The 25,716-nt window shown below is 44.3% G+C and overlaps 2 protein-coding genes across 11 annotated transcripts in view; one reads left to right on the forward strand and one right to left on the reverse strand.

The window, feature by feature from the left end:
• Positions 1-985: 985 nt before the first annotated feature.
• The window catches only part of BTBD2 (BTB domain containing 2), a 54,277-nt gene continuing 29,546 nt past the window's right edge, over positions 986-25,716 (forward strand). For 4 of the 8 annotated variants that reach the window (XR_014024629.1, XR_014024630.1, XR_014024631.1 and 1 more), the window contains exons 1-10: positions 986-1,822; positions 4,284-4,403; positions 5,750-5,906; positions 7,279-7,384; positions 9,865-10,062; positions 11,831-12,023; positions 13,723-13,810; positions 14,830-14,976; positions 15,811-15,975; positions 23,370-23,513. Coding sequence is in view for 2 of the 8 variants with exons in the window: in XM_081313941.1 (XP_081170067.1) it covers positions 1,017-1,822; positions 4,284-4,403; positions 5,750-5,906; positions 7,279-7,384; positions 9,865-10,062; positions 11,831-12,023; positions 13,723-13,810; positions 14,830-14,976; positions 15,811-15,972 (1,977 nt within the window). In the remaining 6 variants the exon portion in view is untranslated. The other 4 variants (XR_014024634.1, XM_081313941.1, XR_014024633.1 and 1 more) reach the window with 4 other exon arrangements.
• CSNK1G2 (casein kinase 1 gamma 2) overlaps positions 23,838-25,716 on the reverse strand; it is a 97,328-nt gene continuing 95,449 nt past the window's right edge. For 2 of the 3 annotated variants that reach the window (XM_081313943.1, XM_081313944.1), the window contains 2 exons: positions 25,101-25,207; positions 23,838-24,078 (listed from right to left, as the gene is read on the reverse strand). In XM_081313943.1, coding sequence (XP_081170069.1) covers positions 24,024-24,078; positions 25,101-25,207 — 162 coding nt within the window. In that variant the 3' untranslated portion in view covers positions 23,838-24,023. Of the gene's footprint in view, positions 24,096-25,100; positions 25,208-25,716 lie in introns of all 3 variants that reach the window. The other variant, XM_081313942.1, reaches the window with a different exon arrangement.

The raw sequence follows: 25,716 nt of genomic DNA on the forward strand, positions 1-25,716 counted from the left end.
AGTATGGGCATAAGTGTTTTCTTTTTAATTTTGTTTGGCTTGGGCGATCAGCTTCTGTTTACCTTTAGTTCTTTGTATTGCTGGCTTCCATCTGTCTGCTACATTGCATCTCCCTCTGTATGGAGATCTGGTTTTATGAATGGAAATTTATGAAGGGAGACAAAGTTTTCTAGGCTAAAAACTGGGAATAAGCCATTCAGGGAGAGACGGAGATTTTTTTTTCATTCTTATGGAGGATTTCTTATTCTTTGGGGATTATTTCTAATGAGTGATTTTCTTTTATTCTTCAGGGGAACATGTCCACAGTAACAAGTTACAAATCTACTTTAGCATTTACCTTGAATTTAATCTGTTCTTATTCCATGATATCCATCACCTGAGAATTATTATAGGCTGCCTTATAAATACTTGAATAGGTGATGAAATAGCCATTCCTATACAAAAAATAATAATAATCTGGATTTATCCCTGAATGAGATACTGTACGATTATTTTTAAAAGAAAAAACCCGTTTTGTTACTTAAAACATTTTAACTGCTTTTCTAAATCTGTCAGAAACACTTTTTCCCTTTGCCTGCTTCAAACGACTATCGCTGAAAACAGTAACATGTGTTTGTGTGTACAAACACACACAAAAAAACCTTTTATTTGATGGAGAGAAGCCAACCTTAAAAACAAAAATTAGAATAGTTTGTCGTGACAAGACTCTTATCTCAAACACACACACACCCTTTTTTTTAAAAAAAAAACTTTTAAAAATCTCTACTTCCAGAGGATCAGGACCTCTGCATACAACTCCACACCGCCCGTTCTTCGCAGACACAAACCCAACCGCGTTTTCAAAGCCTTTTTTTTCTTTCCTGAAGCGCCTCAATGTCACAATAAATCCCTTCTTCTAAAAAAAAAACCAAAACCAAAACCCAGAGGCCACTGCACTCATCACAGCCCAACCGAAGGGAAAAAAGACGCGTTTCTCTCTCCTTCGCTTCCTCCTCGTAATTAATAGCGGGTCAGGCATGGCAGCCCCTCCTCCTCACCCACCACCGCCGCCCTGCCCGCTCGGGCTTCTTCGCCTCATGGGCCGCGGGCGCTGCTGCTGCCGCCGCCCGCCTTCCCCAGCCGCCCCACCGCCGCCGCCTCCTTCTCCTCCTCCACCGCCGCGCTCGGGCCTCCTCCTGGCCGCCGCCCTCGTCGTCCTCTCCGGCGGCCGCCCCCTCCTCCTGCTGCAGGCGGCCCCTCCCCAGCAGCCGCCTCCGCGCAAAATGGCGGCCGGAGCCGGGCCCGTCGGAAGCGGCGGGGGCTGCGGCAGCCTCTCCTCCAACGCCTCGGCCCCGTCGCCTCCCCAGGCCGGCAACGGGCCGCCCCCGCCGCCCTCGCCGCTCCCCGCTTCGCCGGCGGCCGCGCCGCCACCCTCCTGCTGCTCCAACAGCGGCGACGGGCCTCTGCTGCTGCTCTCGCCGCCTCAGGCAGCGCTGCCGTCCCCGCCTCTCGCCGTTGCTTCGCCTCAGGCCTCCTCCTCCTCCTCCTCCTCCGGGCCTACGCACAACCACGGAGCGGGAGGAAGAAGCAGCAACCCGTTGCCGGGGGCGGCCAGCGGGGCTGCAGCAGCAGCAACGGCGGCGGCTGCTTCGCCCTCGGGCTCAGCCTTCTCTTCGTCTTCGCCGCTGCTGCCCGGGCCGCGGGAGCCGGCCTACAACTGGCAGGCGACGAAGCCGACGGTGCAGGAGCGCTTCGCCTTCCTGTTCAACAACGAGGTGCTCAGCGACGTCCACTTCTTGGTGGGCAAAGGCCGCGCCGGCGCCCAGCGCATCCCCGCCCACAGGTCGGAGAAGGGGGCTTTGGGCGGAGGGGGGGGGGCTCTGTTCCTGATGAAGGGGGTCTTTGGGGGGGTTGGCCGAAGAGAAATGGGGGAGTCGGGTCTCTTTCCTTGGGGAGGGTGCTTGGGAATTGGGAAGGGAGGAGGAATGGGGTGGGGAGCGGGGTGGGGAGCCCTCCCCATCTCAAGGAGGAGAAAGATAAAGATGGAGGACCTGTCCTTGGAGGGTAGCTATCAGTAGGGCTGTATGCAGTACGTGGGGAAGGGAGAGATCCGTAGGGGCCCTGCAGGTATTTGGGGGATGTCAGTCTTTGGAGGTGAAATTTAGACCATTCCTAGAATGCAAAGGGGCCATTGAGATCATGGAGTCCACCCTCCTGCTCAGTGCAAAAAATAAAAATAAAAATGGCAAGTTAAAGCATCCCCAAGGCATGGCTTGGTTTGCTCCTGCTTGAGGCTTCCAGCAAAAGCCAGTTTCCCCCCTCTTGTCCTCCAACGAACCCTTATGCTGGAGGAAGGAACAGGGTGGCAGATTTGGGGTGAAGAGTAAGGGGCTTGGGGAGACTGGAATGAATGAGGTAGGATGGTTGGGGTTGAAGAGGGGTGTGGCACTGGGCTGGGGAAAGACGGGAAAACCAGAACGCATTAGCTAGAGTTTATTGTGGACAAATAGCTTTGAAAAGGCTATTTCCTGTTTTGTAGCGTGTTGGTGGGACTAGGTTGAGGGCTTGTGCACAGTAGGTTGCAGGAGTTCAGAAGTCAGGCAAAGCACAGTTAAATTTGGCCTAACTTTCACAAATAAAAGTCTGCATTCTCAAATGCAGAGTTCAGATACACTGTGAGGTTGCTGATTTTTCTGTGCAATATCACAACTGAACTGAAGAGGCTATGGACCATTTTTTGCTTAATGGGCAAGACTTAAAATAATATGTTAATGGGCAAGACTTAAAATAATATGTTAGCTAGAAGGGATGGTTCAGTTGGAAATTCAAGGGAGGACCTGGTCCACAACAATTCCAAGGGACTAGGGCTATATCTGGCCTGTTCATTTGCAGCCAGTGATCAAGCACTAGGATAGTTGGTGCCAGTCTGTGCTGGGTTTGTTTGAGGTTGATTCACTGCAGGTGGTGGGGGTGGAGTTGTGGTTTGATTGTGTTTGTATAGAACTATTCAATAAAATGTACCGGATTTGAAATTAGGAAATGATTTATTAACACCTGGTATCTCTGTGAAATCTTATAACAATTAAATTAATTTCAATAAGTTTGCAGCATCACACATTTCCTCAACATGTACGCACATTAACGGGTTGCTACAACACTGAAATCATATCTGTTTGCTGCTACTAAATAGAGCCTTTGTACTACTTAAGAATGGAATTCAAAATCCTGACCAGGAGTGCAGTGCATCTCATGACACTTTTGCACAACAGAGCTGATGCTTGCTAAGAGTAAGGGGAGCAATTGTAAAATGAAAGGTTTATTTTTAAAACTTTTTTTTATGCCTGTTAAGATACCAAACAGAAGATTTTTCTTGAAGCTAAATTGCACAGAGGTTTACAGAATAAAAGGCTAATACTTACATGACAATGTAATATTGTTCCAGAATATGAAAAGTTTTAAAACTAGTGCTGTTGGCTTGGGCTAGAAAGATACTCATTCTTGCATCATGAGGCCAAATAATGTGTTTGTCTCTCATACTTCATCCTTGATTTTTTCCTATAGCAAAACAGCTTTTGTTAAAAGGCACTGAATTTGGTGTTAAGGACTAACAAGACTAAAACTTAACACAGCTGTAAAACATTTATTGACAGAAGTTAAAAAGTCTTTGAACTGACCCCTTCCCCCTCCTTTTAACAATCTCCTTATCTGGAGTCAGAGAGACTTGTATCCACTTATAAAATACAATGTTTCCTTAAAGGCAATAGATCATTGACAGGCAGGAAACAGAATTTAACACCTCTGCCTAGCCAGGAAGATCTCTGCTGATATAAAGAAGGTAACAGAGTATTTCTCCTCTAACTATAAAGGCTAAAAAATCTATATAAATCTTGATGATATGCCAGTCCATTGTCAGCTGTCCCAGAAACAACAAGCTTTGTACTGTTTCTGGCCAAATAAAATAGAGAAACTTCTTCCCATGCAGTTGCTTTTTGCGTCATCTTTCCTCAGAGAAAGGAGCCCAGGAAGATTCTCACAACACACACACACACACACACACACACACACACACACACACACACACACACAGAAACACACAGACATATAACTTCTAGCCACCTTATTTAGAAATTGTGTAATATAACCACAATTGTTAAAAGTATCCCCTTTTATTTCAGCCTGTATGACGTACGTCTGGAATTCTGGGGGATGAAATGTGGTATTAGGGATTAAAAATAGACGAAAGATTTGAGAACGGAATCCAGTCAAGTGAGGCAGCTTTTCTTGTTTGTGTTTTCATATGTCAGGTTTGTGCTGGCTGTGGGCAGCGCCGTCTTCGATGCAATGTTCAATGGCGGGATGGCTACAACCTCCACGGAGATAGAGTTACCCGATGTAGAGCCCGCTGCGTTCTTAGCTTTGCTGAAGTAAGGCTGCTTTTTACGCAAGTAAAATGATTTCCACCCCACCCCACTCCCAACCTGTCTGCAATAGGGTTGATGCAGTGCAACCCTGGGATCATTTTTATTTTAAATACATATTTAAAAGGGCTATAGCTCAGGGGTCTCCAACCCTTGATCTGTGGACTGGCACCGGTCCGTGGCATGCCAGCAACTGGGCCGTGAAAACAAAAGAAGCCCAATCAGTGGGATGCAGGCTGCACGCAAAAACACACCCCCTCCGGTCCACGGAAAAACAACTCTCCACGGAATTGGTCCCTGGTGCCCAAAAGGTTGGGGGCCCCTGCTCTTTTAACTTATAGTTTTTTTAGGAAGACATGCTGTGCCCTAGAAGGCAATCCTATATTTTTAGAGTTTTTAAAACTGATTTCCTTCCTTCCTGCCTCCCTCCTCCCCCTCTCCCCCCCAGCCCCTGTATTTATGCTTCTCTTTCTGATTTTTCATACACCCCTTTTTTTAGCCAGGATCAGAGTAATTTCTTTTTCTTGCATGCTTTTAAAATGCATGTCTGAGAAGCAGTGTATTTAAAGATTGCCCGTTCTGCTTCTTCTTTTTTTCTACTACTTCCAGGCCTGAGATCATGTTTTTTATCCTCAAAATTTGGCAATCGAACATCTGTTTCTCTTTGTCAAGCTGGGGCTCTTGTAAGTGTAGTTTCCATTCATGTATAGTTTATAAGCCCTTAGGAGATAGCAGTAAAGATATGGGAAAGAAAGCTGGTGAGTCACAATCCCAAAACTCTACTATTATGATCAGCCTGGCATTGCAATTTAATTAACTACTATAGATATAGCTGGATCTGATCATCCCATGTGTCTTGTCAGAAAGGCAGACAATATAATTGATATTGAATTAATTATTCAAACCCCCAAAGACTCTACATAAATATAGACATTTTATAACAAATGCAGGTTTGCCAGACTAATGTTTGGAGAGATGGATTAGACTATCCCCATTGCAAAAGTCACTGACTGACTTGGTTTTAAAATCTGCAAATCAAAGTCAGAAGTGTAGTAAATAAAAATATGTACCCCATATGCCAGTGTGCTGCCCAGTACAGCATACTCTGTCTAAAGAGTCCCAGTTTTAAAAAGAGGATCCTAGTCCTCATGGATTTATAGGTGAGATGAATAGTTTTTTAAAAAAAAATCCTGTTATTGAATTGGTACACAATGGGAATTCGCCTCTTAATTAGGCAATAGAAGACCCTTCTGAATAACACCTAATCTGACATTTCTGATCTATTGTCTCCAATAAATAATGTTGCTTTGATTGCAATAATATTTTTTCTCCCCCCCCATTTTCCCTCTTAGATTTCTTTATTCAGATGAAGTTCAGATTGGGCCAGAGACGGTGATGACGACTCTTTACACTGCAAAAAAATACGCAGTCCCTGCCCTCGAGGCTCACTGTGTGGAGTTTCTGAAGAAAAATCTCAGAGCAGACAATGCTTTCATGCTTTTAACCCAGGTATATTTGAAATTTTTTGCCTATGGACTCGCCACTTCCATTGAAAGCGCTTGGCGTGAGATAAGGAAGGTGCTGACACTGACTGACAGGTAGTCCTCAACTTACGACCATTTTTTTTCAAACAACGTTTTGAAGTTATATCACCGAAAAAAGCGACAACCAGTCCTGGCACTTATGAGTGCCACTGTATCCCCGTGGTCACATAATCAAAATCTGAGCACCTGCCCACGGCATACGGTTACGAATTTGCAGCATCTCGGGATCGTGTGATAGCCATTTGTGACTTTCCCAGGGGACTTCTGAGAAACCAAGTCAGTGGGGGAAGCCAGATTTCATTTAATGACCATGTGATTTGCTTAACAACAACAGCAAAAAGATTGCAAAATTGGGCTTGATTCATTTAACAATTGCACCATTTAATGACAGAAGTCCCACACCTGATGGTGGTCATAAGTTGAGGACTACTTGTAACTGCCCACCTTCACTGATCAATTCTCTGCAAAGCTGAGATGGATCCTTATGACTTTCCATAGTACACCTAGTGCAGGGGTAAGGCAACGGCTCTTTTATGACTCGTGGACTTCAACTCCCAGAATTCATGGAAACATGGAAACCTCTCCCTGTCCCCTCAGCATAGCTGGCTCAGGAATTCTGGGAGTTGAAGTCCAGAAAAGAGCCAGGGTTGCCTACCCCTGCCCTAGTGACTTTCCTGCCTAATGTTAAAAACTGGACAGAAAACAAACGACTGCCAACTAGTGGTCTTATTGCTTGATGGAGTGGAGCAATGTGGAGCCACAGTGTGTATTCAAGTGAAAGGACTTTTTCTGGTGGTGTTTACAAGCCATGGAGTGCAGTCCAGGCAGAATTAAAATTGAGCCTAGGAAGGGTGTCTCATTTGGTTTTTTTAAACTGATTCTTAACGATTTGAACATTTCAATGTGGATTTATGTGTTTGTTTTTATTGTGATTTTTCTCCCCCCCCCCTTTGATTTGTTGCACACAGTCTTGGTAACACGTGTCATCCTAAGGTATATAGGTGGCTGAAATAAGAAAACACAGGCAAATATATTTGCAAACCACAGACAGAGTGGTGAGGTTCTTAAGGAAATTGTAGCTCGCCTGGCTTGGATGCCATGACAGCACCAGATCCAATGTAACCCAGTGCCAAATGCATAAAACTATTGAGACATGGTCATCACTTCATCTGTAGATATTTATTTGTATGACATTTTTTTATCCCATCCTTCTGTGCCTACAGAGCATTTATATAGCTATGAATCTTCACCCTCCTACAAAGTAGGGAATGGAAATGGGGTAAAAAGTCCTGAAGTTAACATGCTCCTTCATTTACTGATTGTTGGCTGGTTCTTAGGCAAGACTCTTCGATGAGCCCCAGTTGGCCAGCCTTTGCCTGGAAAACATAGATAAAAATACTTCAGATGCTATCAATGCAGAAGGCTTCACTGACATTGACCTGGGTAAGCTTTTCTCAGAACTAAGAGATATTCCAATAGTTCGTGCTAGTTTTCTTTTGCTGGGGTGCTTCTTCTGTACTCTTGAGGTGACAAAACTGACAGAGGTGTCCTTCTATTGTATTTCTCAAGGTATACCTAGCTGTAAGATAAGCAGTTTAAATTGGGCCTGTTAAAACCTCAGTTTAGGCTTCTGTCCCTGCCACTGGCAAGTAAAATTAGAACAGAGGCAAAACTGTTCACCTGTTTAGTTTCTCTCATTTATACAGGTTGCAAATGTTGTATTTCTAGTGCAGTTTCATTTCTTTAAATCACGTTTATGCTGCTCTTCAGTTTTACAGCTCTTAGACTTGTTCACAGTTATCTGTACAATTACAAGAAAGAGAGCTTTAAAACTTGGTCCAAGAAGTTGAGCCTTGGTGGAGCAGTGGGCTAATGTCTCCTTAAGTAACACCAGCTGCCTGCAATTAGTGCAGGTTCGCATCCCACCAGGCTCAAGGTTGACTCAGCCTTCCATCCTTCCGAGGTAGGTAAAATGAGGACCCAGATTGTTGGGGGCAATAAGCTGACTTTGTAATAATGCCGCTTGGGGGGGCCCAAAAGCCCTAATAAGCAGGCATATACATAGAATGAAGGCTATTGCTAAGCACAGTGGTTTGTGCTTAAATTGTAAGCCGCCCTGAGTCTTCGAAGAAGGGCGGGATATAAATGGGATTTTTTTTTTAAAAAAGTGAGAGGGACAGATAGACAAAGGGTGGAAGAAGAAAAACAAGGCCATTCAGGTCCCAGTCCTTTCAAGTTTTGTTATATCCAAGTGATAAGCTTGAATGTTTACAATTTAGGTGCAGCCTTCTGTTTCAATCTCAGGAAAGAAAGAAAGATTTTCTGCTGTGGGTTTTATGCAAAGTATTTTTTTTAAAAAATAGAATAGAATACTTGATTGGCCAAACGTGATTAGACACCTAAGGAATTTGTGTCCGGGACACAAAGCTCTGAGTGTACATGCAAAACAACAAAGCAGTAATAATCACAAAGGATAATAATCATAATAAAGCTGTGGCGGTCAGCAGAACCTTCCTTTGGATGAAACCTAAGAGATTCTGAGTAGAGAGATTCAGCATCAGTCTGTGAAATAGGCAAATATTTTCCCTTGCATGACTGAATATTTTTCCACACATAATAGCTTAAGAAAAAAAAATGCTATCCATGGAAAATTGACCTGTCTAGAAAAAGTTCTGTCTAGCCTGACTTGTGAAACATAAGTTTCTTTGTGGAGGGATTTTTTTTAAAAAAATGTCTGTGTAGTGGGGCATATAATCATGTGAGTCCTTTTGAGCGGCATTTGTACATTGACCCAGTCGGTCTCAACATCCCTCCCCATGCTTTTGTGTCAAGTGACGGACAAAGAGGGCATTTGGTCCTAGCTGTTCATGATGTTACATAATGCATTGCCTTGCTAGCGTTGTTGCTATGTGAAAAGTTGCCTGCAAAAAAAGCTAAATTTCTGAGGTTAAATTCTCCCAAGCTCTGTAGGAACAAGAGGGAGCAAGCAGCTTCTGGAAGGAAGATAACAGTTGTAGCAACTTGCTGTCCTTCTCTCTGTGTGATTGATGTGAATTGCCTCCTTCCCCCTCTTGCCACTTTGTCTTCTGGAAAGTTGACTTGCAAATAGTTGGAAGGATCCTGCTTATCTGGGAGACAGCCTACCTCTTGCTCTCTAGCTTCCATCCACTAGAGGTGACATGATAGCAGTCTTCCAATATTTAAGGGGCTGCCGCAAAGAAGAAGGGGGTCAGCCTGTTCTCCAAAGCACCTAAAGGCAGAACAAGAAGCAATGGATGGAAACTAATCAAGGAGAGAACCATCCTAAAACTAAGGAGAAACTTCCTGATAGTGAGAACCATTAATCAGTGGAAGAACTTCACAGACAAATGGTTGTTCAATCTCTCCTTAAAAACCTCCAGTGATGGAGCACCCAATAACTTCACAGATGTTGTGGGTGCTCCATCACTGGAGGTTTTTAAGAAGAGATTGAAGGACCGTTTGTCTGAAATGGTATATAGGTTTTCCTGCTGGAGCAAGAGGTTGGAGTAGAAGACTTCCAAGGTCCCTTTCAACTCTGTTATTCTGTATCTTCTAATTGCCTTGGATTCTGCTTGTGATTTTCCTCCAGGCTTTCACTGGCCAATGTGCTGCACTCTATCCTGGCTCTCCTGTAGGTATGTTCTTCTAGAAGGTGCACTAAGCTCAAATGAGGTCTGGCAAGACTGATTCTCCAGGATTCTCCATAAAGTGGACGTTTAGAACACTGAACTGGTAGTTCAGTCTATTAAGTTCTTGAAGTCAGGAGATTTTTCACTACTGGCTGATTTCAATAGAGAGTGAAAGCATTCTCCCCCCCCCCCCCAAAAAAAAAGTTTATCCTTATCCCAAAACAGCTACGAGTGATGAATCTTGCTGTTAGTGACACTCTCTCTGTCTGATAGACACCTTGGTCGCAGTTTTGGAGCGAGACAGCCTCGGCATCCGGGAAGTGCGCCTCTTCAACGCAGTGGTCAGATGGGCAGAAGCTGAGTGCCAGCGACAACAGTGGCAGCTGATACCAGAGAACAAACGGAAAGCTTTGGGCAAAGCTCTTTCGCTCATTCGCTTCCCCTTGATGACAATCGAGGAATTTGCTGCAGGTATTTGGGGACCGTTTCTCAAAAGTGGGAGTTTAAATCTGCAAAGATCCAGTAGTTTTTAACAGCTTTGCGCTAGTGTGGATATTTATGTATTCGAAAATATTTCTGTTGTCATTTTGATTTTGATTCCCTGTCCTCACCTGTTATTTACAGGCCCCCAAAATAATAACAACAATGGCAGTTTAGATAACAGGGCAGTCTGTCTGTCCTGCTTAACAACACCAAATATTCCTATTTGCTTCTAATAGGGCCTGTTTGCATTTTGCACTAGACGGCAGGTAGCAAAGAGACAATTGCAGCCAAATTATGAATGCCTGCCTTCAAATATGCCCACAAGACGAAACCAAGTCTTACTTCCTGTCTTGCATACTATTTATATTGTGAACCCTTGCCTTCATAACTAAATCTGAACCCTGACTTCCATGCATGCACCTGATGGTCTCTCATATCTGGGTCTGCCTCCAGATATTTGGATGACTCTCCTGCTCTCCCTAGCTCCCTCCCGACCTATGCTGTGCATTTTGCAACTCCCTTGCATCCTCGTGCATCCTCCCTGATCCCCATGGCACCTCTCACGCAGCACACACACACACACACACACACACACACACACAGCCCGTACCCTCGTCTTTGCAGTCTTGCACCGTGCCATGCCTCTTTTGTACCCAGCCACTTGACCTGCCTGTGGGCCTGGGACTTACTTGCCGACTTTTCTACACACTTTGGCTGTGGGAAGGAAGTTGCTTCAGCTAACAGCTGTGAGGATTCGGTCAACGATGGCAACCAGAGCTGCACGGCTTGACATCATTCAGCAATGCAGTCACACTTTATGACTGCATCGCTTAGCTGTGGAAATTCCAGTCCCACTTGCCACCCTAAGTCAAGGACTATCTGTAAACATCGTCCTAAAGCAGGGGTCTTCAAACGTGGCCCTTTTATGACTTGTGGACTTCAACTCCCAGAATTCCTCAGCCAGGCATGCATTAAAAGAAAGGACAGTTTCTCTCCCCAGAAAGTGAGAGACCCTGTATACAATAATGGTCACTTTGATTTAAGTTAGTGTGAAATATTGATTGATGCCTGTAAAGTAATCCTTTGAAAAAGAAATGAAATAATTCAGTGACACTTCAGAAGCTGAGAGCAGCAGTGAAAGGTTTGGGGGCCTTGTGCTCCATTTCGTTGGATGAAAATGCCACAAACGTTTAGCTCATAACAATTCGCCTTTCAAGTACCACAAGGCTCCAAGCTTGTTCTTGCTGAGGCTGACTGATGTGACTATGCTTCTAAAATTGGTAGTATAATGGTGTATCTCCCCGTAATTAACTGGAAAGCGTTAGAATCTGGCTAGTTCTTCGGTTTTGCTATCATAGCCATTCCTAACAATTTGTCCCCTCTTTCTTTCGTATAGTCTTCCTGATTGCATTCTTTCCAGAAGTGTTGGGATTCTGCATCCCCAAATGCCTAGCTGGCATTGCCATTTTGGTTTTTTAGAAAGAATTCTGAGAATTGTGGTTGCTACACAATTGGAGGTTCAGACTAAAGACGGTGGGTGGGCTTTTAATGACTCCTATGCTGAGTTGGCTTGATGTCCTTGATCCTCTCCAGTGCCAACATTGACTTAGAGCAGGGCTGGCTGAGGAATTCTGGGAGTTGAAGTCCACAAGTCATAAAAGGGCCACGTTTGAAGACCCCTGTCCTAAAGAGAGAGCTGATTTCTGGGACGAAAGTTGGGGGGAAAAATGTATCTTAGGTGTTCTGCTTTCTCCAGGGCCAGCTCAGTCGGGGATCCTCACTGACCGCGAGGTGGTTAGCCTGTTCCTTCATTTCACGGTCAACCCCAAGCCACGGGTGGAGTTCATCGATCGCCCTCGTTGCTGCCTGAGAGGGAAAGAATGCAGCATCAACCGTTTCCAGCAGGTGGAAAGCCGCTGGGGATACAGTGGGACCAGCGACCGGATCAGGTATTCTTTCCAGCACCGCTCTATTGACCCAAGCGCTGAAAGCATCGTCTTTCGTATATTGATTTGTCAAACAAAAATTACAAATTCAAATGAGCAAAATTTTTAAAAAAATCAAAATGTTACAGGGAACGGCGGACGCATTAGTGCCCTTACACCCGCCTTCTTTGGAACCTCTCGTATACGGGGTGAGGTTCGCAGAAGTTAAGTTAAAATTAAAATGATGGCAGTTCGTAGCCGAGACAACTGATTCGGGCTAAAATAGTTCAGACTCTTTGACAACTCTGTCACAAAAATAAAATTTTCTACAATGTAAAATGGCGCACGTTAGTTCAAAGGGGTTGTTTGCACGTTATATTACGATTAAAACTAAAAAGGCCATTTACAGGCTAAAACGTCACCGTGTACAATTTTGTATGCAATACGTAAATCTGACTGCAAGTGTTGCAGTTCTAAACTCTCCAAACTAAGAATTTCAAGCTATCACTGGGTTCCCAGGTGGGGAAGTTTTGTGGTTTTATCGAACTGGCTTGAGAAATTTTGGAAGAACTTCTAATTACCCCAGCCTGGTGAAATGATTCGCAGCAGCCTGTCCTCTAAAGGAGATAAGGATATCGGAACTACATTCATCAACAGAGTAGCAAGGAACGCTGCCCCCTTGTGGGTGGAAGGAGCAGGGAAGAAACGGAGGAAAGAAGCCTTGGGAAGAATTTCCATGTTTTACTTTAGAAGGGCGTGCTCAAAAAGTAGGTGGGGCCAGGACAAGAGTGGGCACAAGCCAGGAGAAAAGTAATTAAATTAAAAAAAAATAATTTTGAAACGGTCTGTAGTTTGAGCAATGAAATAGAATCCTGGGAATGTCATTGTGGGACCGAAGGCAGAGAAATGAAGTTCAGATGATAGAACCCCCCCACCCCAATATGGGACATGGCTAAGAAGAGGAGAAATATTGATTCATAGGTGCGAAGGGTCAGGTATGCCCTCATCTGAATCACCTTGCTGTCTTCCATACAATTAATGTCCCATCTATATCCCAGTTAATGTGCCATCTATACCAGGGACGTCCAGCCTTGGCAACGCATAAGACTTGTAGACTTCAACTCCCAGAATTAAACAATCTGACTGGGGAATTCTGGGAGTTGAAGTTCTGAAGTCTTAAAAGTTGCCAAAGTTGGACACCCCTTTTCTATATTATACGTTGTGTGAGAGTTTAAACTGGGACAAGTGCACCGCCAAGCAGCCCATGATTTGTTGATCTTTACTCCGGTAACAATAAATGGATCAATAATACCAGCGGATCACATAGTCTGCTGTTTGCCTTGCAGAAATTAAGGCTAATTAGTTTATTCATCATATACTGGAATAAAAGAAAGCCTTCCTTTGGGTCCTTCTGGGAACAAAACAAATGGTAATCAGATGCATAAAGTAACGAGCATCTGGCACCACTTCAAAGGTTTGTTCCCTTTTTAGTTTCCATCATCCCATTAATTTTTATTTGAAACGATGGTATGCAGATCTGGATTGGGGGCTATTGCTGACTTGCTCGGTTATTTTCAGATCTCAGGATTTGGAAGTTTTGGGTATTCAAAATAAGAGAGATGTCTCCCAGATGACAAAGAAGAAAGAAGGGAAAAACTTTATAATAGGAGGAGCCTCTTTTCTTTCACATTGATTTGGTCTTTTTTTTTTGCGAACTCTGTAGGTTCTCTGTCAACAAGCGGATATTTATAGTTGGATTTGGGTTGTATGGCTCGATCCATGGCCCCACAGATTACCAAGTAAATATACAGGTAGATAACTTTCTGGATTTGATTTGCATGAATGGGCTGTGAAGCAACAAGAGTGAACGTACAGGTACATCATTTGTTCTAGAGAAGAGCAACAAAGATGATTAGGGGACTGGAGGCCAAAACATATAAGGAACGGTTGCTAGAATTGGGTATGTCTAATTTAATGAAAAGAAGGAGAAGGGGTCTCATGATAGCAGTGTTCCAATATCTCAGGGGTTGCCACAAAGAAGAGGGAGTCAAGCTTTTCTCCAAAGCGCCTGAAGACAGGACAAGAAACAATGGATGGAAACTAATCAAGGAGAAATTTCCTGACAGAACAATTAATCACTGGAACAACTTGCTTGTTGTAGATGCTTCAACTGGAGGGTTTTAAGAAGTGATTGGACAACCATTTGTCTGAAATGGTATAGGACTTCCTACCTGAGCAAGAGCTTAGTCTGGAACTGGGGTCCCCAACCCCCGATCCATGGACTGGTATCGGGCTGCGGCATGCCAGCAACCGGTCCGCACAAACAAAGCCCCATCCATGGCATGCAGGCAGCACACAAAACCACGCACTCTCCGGTCCGTGGAAAAACCTTTCTCCACGGAACCCGTCCCTGGTGCTCAAAAGGTTGGGCACCTTTGGTCTAGAAGACCTCCAAGGTCCCTTCCAATTCTGTTATTCTGTATGTGACCCCCCCCCCCAGGAAAAGCACACCCATTTTCATGCGGCCTTCCTAGCCTCTGAAAATCATGCAAGAACGGGGCATGCTTTTGAAAATAGTTGTGAATGGGTGTTGGTGAACATTGGCATGCCGTCCAAAATGTTGTGGTGTGTCAACTTTGACCCAGGTGTCGTAGGTTCACCATCACTGCCCCAGACCTTGTTATCAGAAAGGAACATTGCTGTTTTTCCTATAAGCAAAGTTATGACTTTTCCATTCGTGTATATTAGAAATTTGAAAAAAATCTATATGTTCCCTCAAAATAATAATTACATTTTCCATATCCTGTCTCTTTTCCTTCCACCTTTTCAGATAATTCACACAGACAGTAACACCGTCCTGGGCCAAAACGACACTGGATTTAGCTGCGACGGATCCTCCAATACTTTCCGGGTGATGTTTAAGGAGCCTGTGGAGATCCTGCCCACTGTCAGCTACACAGCCTGTGCAACGCTGAAGGTGCTCAGAGTCCCGAAAGAGGGAATATCCTTGAAAGAGCAACTCTGGAGCTTTTTCTGAATTTGCTTTGCTTGGTGGGGAGAAAGCAAGGAACAGCTTCAGGAGGCTGATTTTAAGATTTGCTAATTATTTGTGCCCTGTTTGTAGTCCTGAATCTCCTTGGCTTGGCCCTTCATGATGGTGATAGGGTGGGAGCAGAGAACCTGGGTGACTGGTTATTCTTGTAAGGCACAGGTAGTCCTTGACTTACAACCATGCGTTTCGTGACCGTTGGAAGTTAGAATGGCACTGAGAAAAAGTGACTTATGACCATTTTTCACACTTAGGGCCGTGGCAGAATCCCTATGGCCACGTGGTCAGAATTCAGATGCTTGGCAACTGGCTCATATTTACGATTTGTTACAGTGTCCCAGAAGGTCACCTTTTGCAACCTTCTGACAAGTCAGTGGGGAAGCCAGATTCGCTTTACCATTGTATTACTAACTTAGCAACCGCAATGATTCATTTAACATCCGTGATGAAAGGTCACAAGTTGCGGCAAAGCACACGTAACTTGTCTTGCTTAGCAACAGAAATGTTGGGCTCAATTGTGGCTGCAAGTCAAAGACTACTCCCTGGGGTGGGGTATCTTGGGCTCCCAAGAGGAAAGGCAGAAATGCAATAATTAAAAATAAACCACTGGCTGTGTACACTTTGGTGGGGTGCTGGGCGTTCCGGCCAGCTGCCGTGCCTAGTAGTTCGGGGTGGTGGTGGTCCGTGCTCCTCAGCAGATCAGCTTCATGACTGGCGGAATGGCCTTCTTACCACTTTGTTTTTCAATGGTTCGTAATACAGGGACCCGACTCTCACTATGGAACCAAAGGATTGCGGAAGGTGGTCCATGAGTCACCAACCACAGGGACAAAGACCTGTTTTACTTTCTGTTATGCTGCTGGCAACAACAACGGCACCTCGGTGGAAGATGGACAGATTCCAGAGATCATCTTCTACACATAGCAGGTGCTGCTGGAAAGTCGCTGCCGTCAGACAGGCTTGGCGCTCCCCTCCTGCCCCCCCGCCTCCCTCCGCCTGAGGTCGCCAGCTTGTCCTGCCGCAGTGATCGGATGGGCTCCCGTCAGCAGACTCAGATTGGGCAAGCATTCCCAGGTTGCACGTGCTCTACAATCCAGATGCATGTCGGCCTGGCTGGACTGAGGCCGGCAATCTCTTCTGTTTCTGTTTGGCAACCTGGCTGGGTGATTTCCTTGCAATGAATGTAGCTGCTTTTACATCTAGTCATTCTCATGGAGGAAACTTACTCTCATAAGAAGTGACACCCCACCCACCCACCCACCAAAGAAATTTTCCCTCTCCCCACATTTCTGGCAGGCAGGAGGCTAGCATGGGGTGGGTGGCAAAGGCGTCTTAGATGGTGATATATATCACATTCCCCTGGTCCCCTCCCAGTTGTCTAGTAAGACAAATGACTTATTCTCTTTGGGGTAATTGTGTACACAGCCTGAAGGTGGTGGGTGTGTGTGTGTGAGCCTTTTGCATGGCAAGCAGCATTTCAAGACAATCCTTGACTCTGAGAGAATAGCAGAGCTAAACAAAGGCCAATCAACTGCAGTGCAGGGTTTCTCATACGTGCCCCTTTTAAGAGGTTTGGACTTCAGCTTCCAGAATTCCCCAGCCAGCTGTTCCTGTGCGTGTTTGCTGGCTTTCAAAGGAAAGTAAAGTGTCAATTTACTGACCTGATGTGACCCGATATGTCAGATTGGGACCCCGATCATATCCAGATGATAAAGGCAGCCCTGCTTGGTGAGGAGGATGCAGATTTATTGGGAGGCTACTATATTTGGAGGGCGATATTGGGAAAGGCTGCCTTAAGATTACTTTAGGCGACTTTTCCCACTTGTGTGAGGTTGTGTGAAGAGTCAGCAGCAGATTGTGGTTCTCCCATTTGGAACAGCCTTGGCTGAGAGGCAGTTTGCAAGCATGTGTACCTGAGCATTGTAATTAAGAGAAGCATCTAAATTTCTGGCCTTTTGTCCTCGGAAAGTTTCTTCTGCTGCTAATATAGTGCAACTTAACAATGCATTTTGATTCTTGTTACCCTAGTGACAGGCTGGTGCTGTGGTTAGTTTGTGTTTGTATGCGTGTGTGTATTTCCCCTTGAAACAGGGAGAGAACTCCCTGTGTCTTAAGCCATTTTTTGCAGAAATATAATTCAGAGAAAGAGAGATTTCAGGAATTTTTTTCAGGAGGAAAAATGCCTTTTTACGTTCACGAATTCTTAAGCTAAAATATTGGTTCTTTTGGGATGGGCAAAAAAGCATGTTTTTACCATTGTTCAGATGCATTTAGGATGGATCTAGTCAGCATCAGCTGTTTGGCAGAACTGCTTCCCCAGCTGTGCTTTGACTGAGCATAAGTTGGACTAGCAGTCCCTGACTAAAAAGACTTTGTGACTCCTGGCCAAGTATTGGTTTATTCACTAGCGCCTGGTTCCTCTTCCTATTAGTAAGTCTCAGCTGTCAGTGTGCTGTGGATGCTACTTTCCTACACTTGTTACTTTGGGAAAATTGCAGTATGGAGCAATCAATCCTAGAAATTATTTTGGGGGGGGTATTCAAATACGGGTTCCCCCCATCCAAAAAATACGATGGAGTGGGTTACTGGGTCAGCTTTTCATTCTGGTGGGAGGGTAAAACTAAGTCCCATTGTGATGATCTGCAAATTCATTTATCCATCATGACTGCAAAATTGTCAACACCCACAATTATTTTGATCCAAGGATTTGGCGTGATTCTTTGCACCCAAACCATATCCACGCCTTCTCCAGAGTAATAAATCAGCAAGAAAGCACTTCAATTCTCTGAGAAATAGTTCCTCGCACTAAATATCTGTGCAGTTCCTCTACGATAGTCAAGATGTGTTGTGGTACCTTTTGTTTCTCGGTGGAAATTCACTGACTTGCTTCCTCCAATCTGGTGCCTTCTTGAGGTGCTGGAGTGCCACTTCCATCATTCCCTAACCAGAAATCTGGCCATTAATTTATCCTGATAGCATTAAGACAGTTTGATGCACCAAAGTTGAATCCATCTTCCCCTTGATTCTCACCAAGAGTATTTGACCACAAAATATCTTCAACTGGGACAGAACCTTTAATCAGGAAAAAAGTAGTTATCCTGGTTATTTGTTTTGTTTTGCCACCCTCAGTAGCTGCGTTTCTTGTTGAAACTACTTGTATGGAAATACAGATTATTCCACAGAGGTCCTGGAGCCTTACGTCATGCGAGTCTGTTTTCAATTCTCCCTTCTATATTGTTAATCACTGTATAATATGTGTACATTTCTATTATGGCCAGTATGTAGAATGGAATCATTCTCCAGTTACTAGCTCCCCATCAGCAGACAGTAGAGAAAATATGCACATCAGTGATTTTTATGAAGAGGCTTATTCAATATCCACATATTAGTCCATAGGGCCCTAAATTTTATAGCTTGCTTTCCTGCTAGGCTGAGAGGATTCTCAGCACCCCCTTCTCCTTCACCACCCTTCATGTTTCAGAGAACTGTTTTCTCCGCAATGTGCTAATCTGTTTTTCTGTAGATGAAAAATAATCATTGAATATGTTTCTAAAAAGGCCTACTTAAAAAATAGTTGAAAGGTAGCTTGTAACTAACTGATGGCAGGCTACTTTAAGGTGGAGGGCTGAAAGCACTTCAGTCATCCTTTGAAATTCCTTTGGCAGGGGTAGGTCTCTGTTGTATAAAAATCGGGTGTTTATTAAAATGTCAGCAGCTGAAGGGAAAGTTCAGTTGAAGTTCTTGGAGCCTGTCGCCAATTCTAGCATTTGCAAAATTAAATCTGGGTGATGCCAAGGGCAAACTTCCAACAGTGTCACCGACTGCTCGTGCGATGCTCTACAATAATAACCGTATCAGAAACTGTATTATTCAGCGTTTCACCACCTCTCCTTCCTTTGTTTGTAAATAGCAAATGAATAAAGGCAGCAAAGTTTGTCTTTAAGCATTTTTGTGTCTGTGACATGAGAGAATGGGTACCCACAGCCAGTAGGTCACATTGCAGATTTAATATTGTTTGAATATGGTTTTGTGGGCAGGACAGCCCTCTTGGAAGCCTAGACCATCTTGCAACAGTGAAGCTGTGGCAAGAGTTGTTGACAGCACCGGCATGCTAGAGCAAGAATTGGACACTGAATAGAACGACAGTTTCTGTTCTCAAAACTATTTTTGGATCAGTAGGTGCTTATCTACTTCCGTGAAGCTTAACCACCAGTACATTTTGATTCCCAGATTTTCATGACTTTTGTAGGTTTAGGTAGGAAATCACTTTTTAGAGGAGGGTTTATTGTAGGCAGATTACTGGGTTTGCCTAGTGACTAGTCTTTTATGACTCGTGGACTTCAACTCCCAGAATTCCTGAGCCAGCATGGCTCAGCTTGGAAATCTCTCCATTTCCCCTCAGCACGGCTGGCTCAGGAATTCTGGGAGTTGAAGTCCACGAGTCATAAAAGAGCCCAGGTTGCCTACCCCTGGCCTAGTCTGAGTTCAGGATGCTCCATTTTTGATAAGGAATACTGGTAAGGAGAGATGCACCCTCAGGCATATTGGTTTATGTCTGCAAGACTTGCCAAAGAATAGAAAGTGTGTTGGAGGAGAAACAACTGGCAACTGTGTCAGATCCGATCCTGCAGTTTCATTTAGGACAGGCGTAGGCAACCTTGGCTCTTTTTTGACTCGTGGACTTCCACTCCCAGAATTCCTGAGTCAGCCATGCTGGCTCAGGAATTCTGGGAGTGGAAGTCCACAAGTCATAAAAGAGCCAAGGTTGCCTACCCCTGATTTAGGAAGAAACAGCACAAACGTGTGAACAAGCCTCCAATTAGCAGGATGCACCACCTCCACTAGTATGTTCTGCAATAACATGGACTAGGCCAAAATAAGATTCAGTTGTCGTCATCATGCAAGCCATCATATTGCGGGATGAGATGGTTTATTTGCTTGCTTATAGCAACTGAACACAGCAATTTGTTTTTTGTGTGTTTTTTTTAAGCTGAGTTTAGGGTGAACCATTTGGGCGAGTCCAACCAGGATGTAACATAGCATAGTTGTTCAGAGTGGGTGGGTTGTATATTTGTGGACAGTGAGTAGGGAGAGAGAAACTGAATCCTCATTTTTGAATGCTGGAAGATTAGGGCAAAAAGAGGAGGCAGCGGCTGCTCATCTCGTGCCAAGGTTTCTGGGATGCATCCATTTAAGGAAAAAGATGGAGAGCACCGTTTCTCAACTTCAGCACCTTTAAGATGGGTGTGGAATTCTGGGATTTGAAGTCCTCCCATCTTAAAGGTGCCGAGGTTTAAAAACACTGTTCTAGAGACTAGATACTTTCTTTCTACACCATTACAGGTAATCCTTGACTTTCAGCTGCTTAGCAATCATTTGAAGTTACATTGGACCTATCTGAAGGGGGAAGGGTAATTTATGACCCGGATTTAAAGTTCAGATAGTCATTCCCCCCCACCCCACAGTCATGTGACTGCTCTTCAGGTGCTTGGCAACTAGCCCACATTTATGGTTGTTAGCAGTGGTCTATGGATTCTATTAAGGACTGCCACATTTATGAAGGACCACCATAAAATAGCTCATAAAATTGGTTCAGTCACAAGATAAACTCACCTTACGGCTAAGGCAGGCTCTATTATGGTCATAATTTGAGGACTACCTTTACAGCACTGATTACTTTTCCAAAATAAGTCACCGAAAACTACTTCCACTCTTTTAAAGATAAAACATCTGTACTTTAAACCAAAACACAAGAAAACATTTTTGGAGAATTTATTATTTTAGGTTTTTTTTAAAATTTTTAGTTTTTCAGGTTTTTTCCCCTGTTTTTATTATTTTTTTTAAAAAGCCCTAACTTCTATGGCTTCAAAGAAGCTTCAAGAGAAACTTATACACCATAACCTGTGTACACTTTTTTTTTAAAAGCAGTAACTAAATTTGCAATGCCACAATCTCTCTTCTGCTTTGGAGCTACACCAGTACAAATCTCATTTCTATTCAGACTTGAAATTACTTTTTTCTTTTGTTACATAATTAAAAAACAAAACCACCACACAATTAAATCTGCAAAATTCATTTTGATGCAAATCAGACAACATGGGCCAAAACATACACCTGATAAGACCAGAGTTTGGAGGGCTAACAACAACCCTCATTGATGTGTTTTTGGTCATTTGAATTGTCCCTTAAAACTTCGTCACATCCAAAAAGAAAAATAAAGAAAAAAAATGAACAATCCACATTGCAACTGGTAGTCCAAGCACACTCATGCACTCTTTACATAAACATCTTAATTTTTTTAAAATTTCTTTTACACCTTCCTGGGATTGGAACTATATATAATTTTTTTTCCAGCACAATGCTTAAGGCTGTATTCTGTTTTTCTCTCTGCATTGTTTGGGAAAGAAACTCAAACACTGCACATATCTAAGCAATCCTATTTTAATGGAAGTTGCCCAAATCAAGAATTTTCCCTAGGACCTCCTGTATCCTTGTGATTCTAGCATGGCAGAGGCACTGCTGTTAACAAAGTTTATAAACTAAGACAAATAAAGTGAGATCATGTTGAGTTTTAGTCCCTGCTTTCCTTTTTAAAATTTATTTCAAATGGCCACAAAAACATTCATTCAACTAGGGCAAAGAAATTCATATCCACCTTGAAAAAGCACAACAAAATTAAGTGCCAGCTTTTGCAATAAACGGTTGGGTTGGGACAATCCAACCCCCCCCCACTCCATTCCCTTCAGAGTCATCAGGATTGCTATCAATTATGCAATCCCGAAAGGAGGGGGTTCAAATCTTAAAACCCACATTGACGGGGAGGGAAGAGGTTTAAATCTAGTTCTAGAAAGTGAACAACTTCAAGGCTATAAGGTGAGGAGGCAGTAACCCTCTCATTATTAGGAGGGGGTGAAGTCCAATAGATATGATTTAGCACTAACGATGAGGTGTGTGGCGAATTTTAAAGTTGCACTCCTTTGGTCTGTAGCAGCACCCATCCACCGAAGGGTGCTCTTTAGTTTAGCAGAGACCAAAGTATTTATCCCCTACCTACCTCCCCCCCCCCCCCGGTACTAACCCTGCCACCATTTCCCCAGCAGGCCACATCCCGACATTCCAAGTGCCGTAATTACAACACAGGGTGAAAGACGAAATAGTTTGGAGCAACGCAGGGCCAACTGTCTTATCCCTTGGTAAAAAAATATATCTAAAGTAGTAATGAAGCTGCACTGCTACTGTCACAATGCTGAAGCAGCTTGGACAGGTGTAGCTTTGATGGCTGCAGACCAGCTGTTTCGTTTTGACTTGGTCAACTGGGAGAAGCGTGTACGTTCAATCCAGGCGTACAGGCCGCAGTGTACCCAGGCACAACTTTTGTCTAAGGCCGGGGCACAACACGTAAGCTAGTGATGGAATACAATGGGATAAAAGCATGAAAGCCAGACGCAGGCCTTATTCTAAAGCCATCTCCTTCCCTGGCAAGGTAGATTTTGGCTTGGCTTGGATGTTTTTCATAAAAGAGGCCTGCAAAGCGTTTTGCTCATTTCCATACTAATAACAGTCGTATCGGTGGTTCTGCAGGAGCCGATTACAAGCCATCACCCAACTGGGAAGCTGGAAATGCAGACGGCTCTTGGGTTTTTTTGAGAAAGAACAGACCAAAACAAGTGGATTGTCCTTGCATAACGCTTCATCAGTGGGCCTCCTCTGTCCACCCAAATAGAAGTTTGTTGCCACCTATTTAATTTCAAATGAAATTGGCAAGTACCCAGGTGCTGTGAGGGCCATCAAATGGAACGATCTCACCTAGTGATCCTGTCCATGTAGGTTTCACTTTGGTCATGAAAGTCCCCTTCTTCTCCACGGTTCTCTAACAATCGACGTTGGCTTTGGGGTTATGTTTGGCAGGCTGCCGTTCCTGAGATCCAAGACTTTTGCCCTTAATTCTCTCCCACCTGGGAGTGGGTAGAACTTAATTTAATTTTTTTTAAAAAAAATATCTTAAAACTGGATCGTTTTTCAAGACACAAATGCTGGTATTGCTACAAAAAAAAGTGCACTGAGAAATGAGGAAGTGTGTAAAATTATTCCCCAGCCACCCTCCCCCCTGCACGATACATTTATTTTTGCCTCTCGTGTTATTTGGAGTATGGGGACAAAGCTTCCCTAAAGGATGTCATCAAAGAGTAATTTGGCAGGTCTGGGGAAATTAAATTGAAAAAAAAAGAGGGAAATCAGGCAGACATTGGGGGGCGGGGGACATCCTTAAAACTCAAAGCAGAAAAAAAAAATAAGCAAAACCATTTGCATCCCTACGACAGGAAAGGTGCAGGGTGAGGAGATGTTGCGGCCTGAAGGCCGAAAATGCCATTTTTAAATTAACTTGAGACTGAAGCAAACAACAGAGAAGAAGAAGAAATACGTGCAGGGCTGTTCTCAGAATCATCACTTTGCTTCTTCTAAAGGTAAACAAGTAGAATTCATTCCCATTTTCTGTTTGTGTTCTTTTTGTTGTTGTTGTTATTGTTCCAAAAGCTATTTGAAGAGCTCCACAGAGGGGTGGAGGACAAATAAACTGACAAATGGAAGGGAAGGAGAACTGCTGCATAAATATTAATGCTGTTGTGTTTTTTTTTTTCTCTGTGGACCAGGAGGAAGAGTGGGACACTTGAGCAAAAAGTCCAACGTGCTTTTTCTTTTTCTGCCAGTGCCCGCCCCACCCCTCCATTTGCATCTCCTGGGAAGAAGGGAAAAGAAAAAAATGTGATGGGGGAAGCCCCCCACATGTGCCTGCTAGGACAGTCAAAAGCCGCCTGTGTCCCTAACCCACCAATAAAACTCAAGCGGGAGAGCAGGTGGAGGAAACAGTGCCCCCTCCTATTCCATCAAGATCCATTATCCTTAGCCAGGAAGTAAAAGGAGGGTGGGGGAAACGCAGTCCCAATAGGATCCTGGCTTTGACCAACGGGAACATTTCACTTGTGGCGCTGGATAGTTTTCCTCTTCCTCCTCTTAAAGAAACAGCAGCACCTAGGGAGAAAGGATACCTGCATTGTATTATTATTTCAATGAAAGGAAATAACATTTTTCAGTTTATAAAATGCTAAGTTGAAAATGATTATTAGGTTTTTATCCCACTTTTTACACTTTATAAGGCAGCAAACGTATCTAATGTTCCTTCCTCCTATTTACCACACACAACGATCCTGTGAGGTGGGTTGCGCTGAAGCAGAGTGAGTGGCCCAAAGTCACTCAGCTGGCTTTCGTGCCTAAGGTGGCACTAGAACTCAAGTCTCCTGGTTTCTAGCTTGGTGCCTTAATCACTAGGCTACGCTGTCTCTCTGGCACTCTGACTTCATAGGTTTGTGGAGACAGAAAATCAAGGTATAGAGCAGGGGTAGGCAACCTCGGCTCTTTTATGACTCATGGACTTCAACTCCCGAGGTTGCCTACCCCTGGTATAGAGACAGCCAGAGAAAATCTTATTTTTCATGGGCCTTGCCTCTATCAGACATAAGAAGTCCAGATAACCCTCAGGTCAGTAGTTCACAGGACAAAAGGATTAGCCGACCAGAGGAAATTAGCCCCAAATCAGACTGGGGTCCGAGTCAACGTCTTGTGGGCAAATTGAGTGGGGCCATTTGTGACCGAGCTATCAGTCATCGCTCATTAAAAGACAGCCTATGGCCATCACTAGATAACTGAGAAAGTGACCTTTTGACAGATAACTGAGAATGTGGCATCCTGAGCAATTTTAGATCAAAGTAGTTCAGGTAATCGTTGATGGAAAAGCTGCTCTCTGCTGGCAGACAGCAGAGATGAGACTGGTTAGAATAGATGGTATTTGCTTAGTATAAGCTTCAAAACTTCACCATGTTTTCCAGTCCTGAACCTGCTACATCGGTCATATTAGAGCCACGGTGTCTAGCTGGCTGCTATAATCCCAAGGCAGTCCTGACACACCTTCCTCTCCATCACCTTCCATCTTACAGTGTTTAATCCGAGCCGCAAAGGCTCCCAGCCGAACTAGGCCGGATGAACCAGTTACTCACTTTGTGTCGTCTGCCACCTCAACCTCGGCAGGTGCCGTGATGGGGGCGTTTGAGTGGCCGGCAGTGGGGTCATCTGTGTTCAATTCCCCGTTGGTAGAACTCATGACCTAAAAGAGAGCAAGCAGGTGAAGAGCCGAGAATACTGGGCAGGGCTTCAGGTACAGCTGGCTTAGCGTCTTTGCAGCATCACAAAGTGGGGAAATGGCCGGAGAGACAAAGCAGGCCTCAGACACACAGGCCACATGCTGCTAAGGTACACATCAAAACTTTGCTCTGCTTCTTATCTTGGTCTGCTCCTGCAGAAAGCAGCCAGAGGAAGGAAGGGGGCAGCGGGGCGGGTCTGCTTGCATCCAGCCAAGCTTTCAAAGCAAAGGAGGCTGACTTTCAGAAGACATGTGACATTCCATCCAACAGAAACCTGCCTCCAAAGGAAAGTAATACAGGTAGTCCTCGACTTACGACTGGTCGCTTAACGGCTGATCGAAGTTATGACGCGCCCCCAAAAGCTAATTACAACCTAGTTCTGAAGTTGAAGGCCAGTCTCTCCCCATGGTCACGTGCCTGCATTTACGGCCATGGTGGAGCAGTGGGCTAATGCCTCCTTAAGTAACACCAG

Source organism: Vipera berus (assembly GCF_964194415.1).
Source record: "Vipera berus genome assembly, chromosome: 1".
Classification (NCBI taxonomy): domain Eukaryota; kingdom Metazoa; phylum Chordata; class Lepidosauria; order Squamata; family Viperidae; genus Vipera; species Vipera berus.